Source organism: Podarcis melisellensis, assembly GCF_964234715.1.
Source record: "Podarcis melisellensis genome assembly, chromosome: Z".
Classification (NCBI taxonomy): Eukaryota; Metazoa; Chordata; class Lepidosauria; order Squamata; family Lacertidae; genus Podarcis; species Podarcis melisellensis.
Window position 1 is genome coordinate 49,957,210 of NC_138547.1, and position 8,981 is coordinate 49,966,190.

Genomic DNA, 8,981 nt, shown 5'->3' on the forward strand with positions numbered 1-8,981 from the left:
CAACGAAACAGAGATGGGTGGGCAGTAAGACCCTGAGGCAGAATGCAGGAAAGCAGCCGCTTCCTCTTTTCAGGTTTCCCTTCTCCGTGAAGCGTGATTTGATTTTTGCCTGATTTTTGCCTGATTTTTCGGCTCCAGGGACCACACATTCGCTCTATAACACGCACAGACATTTCCCGTTCCTTTTTAGAAGAAAAAATCTGCGTGTTATAGAGGGAAAAATACGGTACTTCATCAAACGGTCCATTGACAATTGCTTTCGTTTCAGTGATCAATGCTCTCGCTCGAGAGGAAAATCCACAAACAGCTCTCAATCAATCCCTTTCTATGGGAATGTGCCACTCGCACTCGGAACCCGGGGAGATGTTCATGTTCATGTCCATATCCCACCCCAAATCTCATATATTGATCCGTACAAGGAAGACCCGTACAAGGGGAAATGACCCCCATCGGTCAAACCAAGTTTCAGGTTCATGTCCTCCTCGACCCCTTCTGTCAAAGGGGAATGGCTCCCGTCAATTGAGGTTATTCCTCTTATCCCCAAAAGGAAACCTTCCTCCGATTGTCCCTATTCAGAGAATGTCAGCAAGGCTGAACCTTTCGGTAAAGGTCCGAGAGACTCCACCCATCTTGGCTTGGGTATCAAACTCGCTGTCATGGTTCTTCACTCTGCCAAAGTTTCTCCTTTGACCCCTGGATATTTGGGGGGGGGATCCGTGGGTGACCGCTGGCCCTCCAATTTCACATCATGATGTGTCTCCGGCGATGGAGAGCCAGATGGTCCGAGCGTGAGAAGCTCCGGTCGCAGTCCGAGCAGCGGAAGGGCTTGATGCCTGTGTGTTTCCGGAAATGCCGGGTCAATTCATCAGAACGGGCAAATTTCCAGGTACAGCCCTCCCAGGTACACTTATACGGCTTCTCTCCTGCAGGGGGCAACAGAGGGTTATTGTTTTAGTAACATGAAATAAATAAGATGCCAGCAAGGCTGTCCCTTCCTTTTAACAAAGGGATTTTATTATTCCAAAAAGAAACCCTTCATCCCATTGTCAGTATTAGGAGGATGCCAGCAAGGAATTTATTATGATAAAAAAAGTCTTCCTCTGATTGTCAATATTAAGAGGATGCCAGGAAGGTTGACCCTACCTGTGTGTATCCTTCTGTGCGCTTTTAAGTGTGAGCTCTTTGTGTAAACTTTGCTACAACCCTCAAAGTCGCACTGGTGAATGCGCCTCTTCTTGAGGTCCGGGGAGTCGGTCTGCTGCATCTGGCTCACGGAGGAAGGCCTGGCAAGAGATCGGCAGAGAGGAGGGGGGTAACAAAATACTACTACTACTAGTACTAGTTTATTATTTCTACCCCGCCCACCTGGGCACTCATTGTTAGAAATAAACTAACAATTAAAAAAACAGTAAAAAACAGACACATGACAAACACCAGAACCTGATAGTAAGACTCAACATCCTATTATTATTATTATTATTATTATTATTATTATTAGATCCATACACCTCCCATCTGGCCACTCATTGTTAAAAATAAAATAACAATGAAAAAAACAGTCAAAATCAAGGACGAGAAACAGCAGAACCTGAGAGTAAGATTCAGCTAACAACAACTCTATCCCTAATCCCTGTCCCTAACTCCTATCCCTATCTCTAACCCTTATTGCTAACCCTAATCCTAATAATAATAATAATAATAATAATAACAACAGTATAAATTAAATTGATTTAAATCACAATTTAAATCCCTAGTCCATAAGACTCGATTTAAATCCTTTCTTTACAGAAAGGTTCAAAGGCAGGAAACTCACTCTCTCTGGAGCTCGGGGAAGGAGGCCGGGCGGCTCTCCGAAGCGCTGTCATCGCTCTCGCTGCCAATGCCAACTGGACAAATGGAACCGGGGTCCACTTTCACTGCAGGGAAAAACAAAGGCACATTCAGAAAAAGGACAAGACTTTCCGGGAGATATTTGTAGTTTCCTGGAGTTTAGTGATCTGACATGGTCATTTCTCCCTGCCTTTGTTTACTTCCCCTTTTGGGAATAATGAAATCCTTTTTTTAAAGAAAGGTTCAGCATCCTCTTAATGTGGACAATCGGAAGCAGCTTTCCTTTTTGGAACAATGAAATCCTTCATTTAGTGAAAGGTTCAGCGTTGCTGGCATCCTCTCAATATGTAGAATCGGAGGAAGCTGAGAAAATCCTTCTTTTATAGAAAGGTTCAGCCTTGCTGGCATGCTCTTAATATTGTCATGATCTATGACCACCCTGCAGCGCCCTCACCGGACCCGGCGTCCTTCCCGTCGCCCCCGATGAGGGGCACCGTCACGGCGGCTGCCGCCACCCCGTCGGCCGGCACGGCGGCATAGACAACCGGCAGCGACTGGACCACCAGCGGGATGGTCTGGAGTTTGCCCATCTTGCCGGGCAGCTGGAACGAGGGGATCGTGTGGATCACGTGCAGGATCTGCTGCCCGCCGCTGCCCTGGCTTGAGGCCAGGATGGAGCCCGGAGACAGGACAGCTGGGATGGCCGAGGACGCGGAGCCCAGTGGCGCCGGTGACACGGCGGGTGGTGCACCGGTCCGGAAGCAGGAGAGAGGGATCTGGGGCACTGGTGGCACCTTGGTTTTGTGGACCGACAGATCCACCGGCTCGGCCAGCAGCTCCTCGGGGGGTTCGGTCTTAATGTCACCCAGCAACGCAGCCGGCAGCTCGCCGTCACCCAGCAGTGGCGAGGAACTCATGGTGGGCAGAGGTGCCAGGAGCCTGGGGAAGGGAAGAGAAGGGCCAGTCAGGTCTGGGTTCCTGAACACCTTGGGAAGGTTTCCTTATTGAAATCATAAACCCCCTTTTGTCTTAACCCCCTTTTGTCTTTGGCATCCTCTGATTGACAATCGGAGGAAGGTTTCCTTTCTGCAATAATACAGAAAGGTTCAACCTAGCTGGCATCCACTTACTTTTAGACAAGCTGAGGAAAGTTTCCTTTTTGGAATAGTGAAATTCCTTTTGTACAGAAAGGTTCAGCCTTGCTGGCCTCATCTGAATATGGCGAAGTGGAGGGAGGTTTCCTTTTTGGAATCATCAAATCCTTTTTTATACAGAAAGGTTCAACCTTGCTGGCATTCCCTTAATATGGACAACTGGAGGAAGGTTTCAATTTTGGAATAATAAAATCCCTTTTTTTACAAAAAGCAGAGGAAAGGTTCCTTTTGGGAATCATAAAATTCTTAATGAAATTATTGTTCTTCTTTATTATTATTATTAATAATTTTATCTTTATACCGCCTTATACCCAAAGGTCTCAGGGCGGTTCACATACAATATTGCATACATGAAATCAAAATACAAACAACAACCCTATAGTAGTATGATGATAATGATGATGATGATGTCCTAAGGCCAAGACTGTGAGCACTCATGATGCTCCCTGCCCAAATAAAACTGAAGATGCTTTTTTTTACAGAAAGCTGGGGGTTGCAAGTGCCGCCCAAAGCTTTGCAAAAAGGGCCCCCCTGGCTGCAGTCGGACCCCAAAGGCCTTTCCAAGAGTTGGCAAAAGGTAGCCCTGGAGAACTGACTCGGGTGTGGGGCACCGCTCCAAAATGCACCCACCCACCCACCCACAGTCAAAAGGAAAGCCCAGCCAGGGTGCCCTGCCTTTACAGAAAGGTTCGACCTTGCTGGCATCCTTTTTAAAATATTGACAAGCAGAAGGTGGTTTCCTTTTTGGAATGATAGAATCTGTGCTGTTTTTTGTTTCTGTTTTTACAAAAAGGTTCAGCCTTGCTGGCCTCCTCTTAATATGGACAACCGGAGGAATGTTTCCTTTTTGGAGTTTTCAGAAATGCATAAACTATTAGATCCATAATTATAAAAATTATGGAGAGGTTTAATAAATTAACTGTTTCTGTTTGGACAACTTTTCTGCTGTGCTTGATTGGAAGGAGAAAAGGAATCATTTCCTTCATAACTATTTAAACAATTTCTTTAACTAAAACAATAACTAAAACAACATTATGGTATATGTATCCATGTTTGTTAACTGATGTGCTTTAACTTTTTTTAAAAGAAAAAATTAGGGCAGGCTTCCTCAACCTCAGCCCTCCAGATGTTTTGAGACTACAATTCCCAGCATCCCTGACCTGCTAGCTACGGATCATGGGAGTTGTAGGTCAAAAACATCTGGATGGCTGATTTTGAGGAAGCCTAACTGACTGAGTTTCAGCACACATGAAAAACTTTAAACAAATCCTTCTTTCCTGATGAATAGCCTTTGGACTAACTTAAAGAGAAAATATTGAGAAAGATTTTTCCTCCCAAAGCATTTTATTTTAAAAATCCGATTTAAGGCAGCTCAAAGAGAGGAAGGGGGGGGGAGAGAGGGAGAGATATGTGAAGGCAAGGCTTGCTGGAGCATTACAGGGAAGCCAGCCTGCAGGCTCTGTTGCCATGGCAACCGGATGCACCTGAGGATGGAGCTGGTACCCAGGCCCGCATCTCTTTCTAGGGGAAAGCGCACCTCACTATTGGAATTTGAGTGCGAATTTTGGGGGGCGGGCAGGACGGCAAAAGTCTCTCTGCGCACAAGGCAGTGACGAGAGGACAGAGGGCCCAGAGCTCGGCCTCTGGGGCAACGTAGAGTTCCCCTCTGGCCCCTTGCAGGGAGAAGAGACCCTTCCATTGCCCGCCTGCCCACCAAGGGGGCCAAGAGGGGACCCGGTCTCCCTGCTGGTCTGAGGCTGCTGGTGCTGATGGGGCCAGGTACCAAGCTCTATCGGGTGCATCCTGTTGCCGTGGCAACAGAGCCTGCAGGCTGGCTTCCTTGTGATGCTCAAGCAAGCCCTGCCTTCACATCTCTCTCTCTCTCTCTCTCTCTCTCTCTCTCTCTCTCTCTCTCTCTCTCTCTCTGTGTGTGTGTGTGTGTCTTTCTCTCTACTTTTTTGCTCTCTATTCCTCTCTCAAATCTCCCTTCCTCTATCCCTCTCTTCTTTCTTTCCCTCCCTGGCCTACTTCTTCTTCTTCTTTTCTCTCTCTTTCTCCCCCCCCCCTTTCTCTCTACTTTTTTCTCTTTCTCTCCATTTCTCTCCCTTCATCTATCCTCTCTTCTCTCTTTCCCTCCCTCTTCCTCCCTGGATTCTTCCTCTCTCTCTCTCCCCCCCCCCTTTATTTGCCAGCAGAGAAGGGCGAGGCCCGGAGGAAATTCCTGCCATAGGTGCGGACACGGCTGCAGGCGGCTGGGTGTGCCCCCATCTCGCCAGCTCTTTAGGCTGGCCAGAGCTTTCCTGGATAATAAGGAACATTTTATTATTTCTACTCTGCCCATCTGGCCCTCTCCGCCCAGCTTCAGCTGCCTTGACAAGCCCTAAGCAAGGAGGCGAATCTGGCCCAGAGCCAAGTGCAAGGCGTGGCGCCCGCCCATCCCCTTTGCAACCTCTCCATGACCTGGCGCTACCCAGGCCCTGCCCAGAGTGGAAGAATGTGGGCGTTCCTGCTGCTGCTCGCTCTCCACCCAGCACATGCTGGGTGTGCCTCCTAGACTTTAAAAAAAACCCTAAAACAGCAATTTAATATAAATTTCTCTATCTAACGAGACCTAAAAGGAAAGGAATAAGCAGTCTTTGGACCCCTGGGCTCTCACTTGTGGAACGTCTCCCCACATGCTTTTTAACTTCTAAATGAGCCTGCAGGGAGAGATTATCAGGGGGTTTCCGCTGGGGGTTCACCAGTATGCGGATGATACCCAGCTCAGCCTCCCTTTTAAATCAGAACCAGTGAAGGCAATCAAGGTCCTGTGTGAGTGCCTGGAGGCGGTTGGAGGATGGATGGCAGCTAACAGATCTGGACGAGACTGAAGTCCAGTTGTGGGGGGGCACCCTGGTCCTGAATGGGGCAACTGTGCCCTTGAAGGACCAGGTGCGCAGCCTGGGGGTCATTTTGTACCTATGGAGGCGCAGGTCCATTCTGTGTCCAGGGCAGGTGTATCTGGGATGCAGGATGAGACCCTCCCTGCCCACCGACTGTCTTGCCAGAGTGGTGCATGCTCTGGTTATCTCCCACTTGGACTACTGCAATGCGCTCCATGTGGGGCTACCTTGGAAGGTGACCCAGAAACTACAATTAATCTAGAATGTGGCAACTGGGAGCGGCTGCCGAGACCACAGAACACCAGTCTTGAAAGACCTACATTGGATCCCAGGACATTTCTGGGCACAATTCAAAGTGTTGGTGCTGACCTTGAAAGCCCTCAACAGCCTTGGTCCTGTAGACCTGAAGGAGCGTCTCCACTCCAGACACTGGGGTCCCTCTCCCGAGGGCCTTCTGGCTTTTAGAAGACATTGGAAGGCACCCCTGTTTAGGGAAGTTTGTAAGGTTTGACGTTTTAGTCTGTTTAGTATTTTGTTGGCAGCCGCCAAAAAGAAGAACACTGGAACAGTGGGGGCGTGACCTGGAATGGACAAGAAAAGAGGGGTGATAACCCCGCTCTGGAAATCTTTGGAAAGAGCGCAGGCCAGAAAGAAGGACATGAGCCACCAATTCAGTCCTGCCATCTCCACAGTTTTTCCCAGTGAGATTTTTTGGAATTGTCCCTCGAGGACAGTCGAAGGTGGTACATTCAATCTTGCAAGAGTAGAAGCGCGTCGCTATTTTGCAATTACATTGGTACCTCAGGTTAAGTACTTAATTCGTTCCAGAGGTCCAATCTTAACCTGAAACTGTTCTTAATCTGAAACACCACTTTAGCTAATGGGGCCTCCTGCTGCCGCTGCACAATTTCTGTTCTCATCCTGAAGCAAAGTTTTTAACCCAAGGTACTATTTCTGGGTTAATGGACTCTGTAACCTGAAGCGTATGTAACCTGAAGTGTATGTAACCTGAGGTACCACTGTATCAAAGTTGTGCAAATAGGGTGCCAAAGAGTCGAATTGGTGGAAAGAAGTGATACCATGGGTAAAATTTCCCGATTGTGGCCAAGTTGTTCTGACGCTCGAGATTGTTTAGCTTGTTTGCTTGACTAAAACCCAAAGTGATTAGCTGTTGTGGTGATAAACCAAAAGAGTGAAGTTTTGGAAAGACAATTTCAGTCCAGGCGCTCTGATGACAATCTTTGCACTAGGGATATTAGACGGGGGAATCTTGAGTTCAGACGAAGCCAGCCGCGTGGTACCCTGGTTCTCAAACTTAATCCGTTCCGGAACCCTCTCTGCGCGCTCGGCTGCGCCCTCTGCCGCTCCCGTTTGCTGGGGTTGTGCCGCCTCCGCGCTTTCGCCTCCTCCGCCCACCACCCGGGGGCGCCCCCGCCTGTCAACCCGGAGCCAGTCTCACTCCATCGCCTCGCAGACACCGGGGCGCAGTGGCCACCCATGGATCGTTCTCACAGAGCCTGCTCGAGCCCCGGACTCGCTGCCAGACAGGGGCTCGAGCGCACCCCCTCGGGAGACGCCAAGCAGAGGCTCTCCCGTGCGTAAAAGTCGCGGCTGCCGGTCCTCCAGCTTTTACTCTTCCCTGCGCACTGCCCGCCGCTCCCATTTCCTCGGGGGGCACCGCCTCCGCGCTTCCACCTCCTCCACCCACTCACCGCCCGGGGGCGCCCCCACCTGTCGACGCGGAGCCAGTCTCGCTCCCTCGCCGCCTCCGGGAGCGCAGCGGCCACCCTGGCTCCACCCGCGGGATCGTTCTCACGGAGCCTGCTCCAGCCCCCCACTCCCCGACTCGCTGCCAGCCAGAACCAGGGGAATTAGGGAGCAGCAGTGCCGCGCCAGAAAGCCCCCCACCCCGCCACCCCACCTCGGGAGAGGCCCAGCAGTGGCTCTCCCGTGCGTAATAACAGGCGCAGCGGCCCGGCCTCTCCAGCTCCTCCTCTTTCCTGCGCGCTCGACTGCGCCCTCTGCCGCTCCCGTTTCCTCGGGGGGTGGCGCCTCCGCGCTTCCGCCTCCTCCGCTAACCGCCCTAGACCGACGCTTCCTTGCCCGCTTAGCGCCTCCGCGCCGGGCGCACCTCTCTCCACGGGTCCCCGTGCGCAAAGGCAGTCTGGCTGGACGCGCCGGTGGTGATGGTGGCTGCGGCTGCTCTTCTCCGCTGAGCCGGGTTCCCCCACCCATTTGCCAGTCCCTGACCCCACCCACCACCGCCTCCACCCACCGCCACCGCCCCCACCTGTCAACCCGAGCCACCCTGGCTCCATCACCCGTGGGATCGGCTCACGGAGCTTGCTCGAGCCCCAGAACAGGAGCGGTAGCGGGGGAGGGGGAAGCAGCAGAGCCGCGCCACAAAGCCCCCACCCCCGCCACACCCCCTCGGGAGACGCCCAGCCGAGGTTCTCCTCCGTTAGTAGTAGACGCCTCCAGCTCCTCCTCTTCCCGGCGGGCTCGGCTGCGTCCTCTGCCGCTCCCGTTTGCGGAAGGCTGGCACCGCCTCCGCGCTTCCGCCTCCTCCGCCCACCGCCCTTGACCGCTTCCCTGCCCACCCACCCGCCACCTCCTCCACCCACCGCCCTGCTGGACCACCTCCCTGCCCGCTCCTCTCACCGGCGGTCCCCGTGCGCTAAGCGAGCCTGTCTGGCTGCTTTTCTCCGACGAGCCGGGTTCACCCACCCATCTGCCTGTCCCTTACCCCACCTACCACCGCCTCCACCCACCGCCCTGCAGGACCACCTCCCAGCCCGCTCCGCGCTGGGCGCACCTCTTGCCGGGGGTACCCAAGCCTGGCTAGACGCGCAGGGGGCGGCGGCGGCTCTCTTCCGCAGAGCCGCGCTCCCCCACCCATTTGCCCGTCCCTGACCCTACCCATCACCGCCTCCACCCACCGCCCACTGCCCCGGACCGCTTCCCCGCGCGCTCACCGCCTCCGCGCAGTGCGCTCCCCTCGCCGTGTGCGCAAAAGCGAGCCTGGCTGCTGGACGCGGCGCCGGTGGCGGCGGCTCCTCTCTCCCCCACCCAACTGCCTGACCCCACCCAGCGGCTCCACCCAGTCGCGACTCCA

The 8,981-nt window shown here is 52.7% G+C and overlaps 1 protein-coding gene and 1 long non-coding RNA gene across 6 annotated transcripts; one reads left to right on the plus strand and one right to left on the minus strand.

Annotated features, from left to right (window-relative positions):
• Nucleotides 1-437: 437 nt before the first annotated feature.
• KLF8 (KLF transcription factor 8) lies at nt 438-8,795 on the minus strand. Of its 5 annotated transcripts, XM_081897003.1 has the most exons (6): nt 4,939-5,108; nt 2,961-4,884; nt 2,285-2,769; nt 1,814-1,916; nt 1,144-1,283; nt 438-923 (listed from the first exon to the last, which is right to left on the minus strand). In XM_081897003.1, the coding sequence occupies exons 3-6, from the start codon at nt 2,745-2,747 to the stop codon at nt 742-744; spliced, it is 888 nt and encodes a 295-aa protein (XP_081753129.1). In that variant the 5' UTR covers nt 2,748-2,769; nt 2,961-4,884; nt 4,939-5,108; the 3' UTR covers nt 438-741. The 5 variants fall into 5 exon arrangements, with proteins under 5 accessions (XP_081753129.1, XP_081753127.1, XP_081753128.1 ...); XM_081897001.1 differs by lacking the exons at nt 2,961-4,884; nt 4,939-5,108 and adding an exon at nt 8,638-8,795; XM_081897002.1 differs by lacking the exons at nt 2,961-4,884; nt 4,939-5,108 and adding an exon at nt 7,998-8,116.
• Nucleotides 1,292-3,768, plus strand: LOC309361821. The gene is made up of 2 exons (XR_014164657.1): nt 1,292-1,792; nt 3,672-3,768. It is a non-coding gene; the product is annotated as an uncharacterized lncRNA (long non-coding RNA).
• Nucleotides 8,796-8,981: the final 186 nt, after the last annotated feature.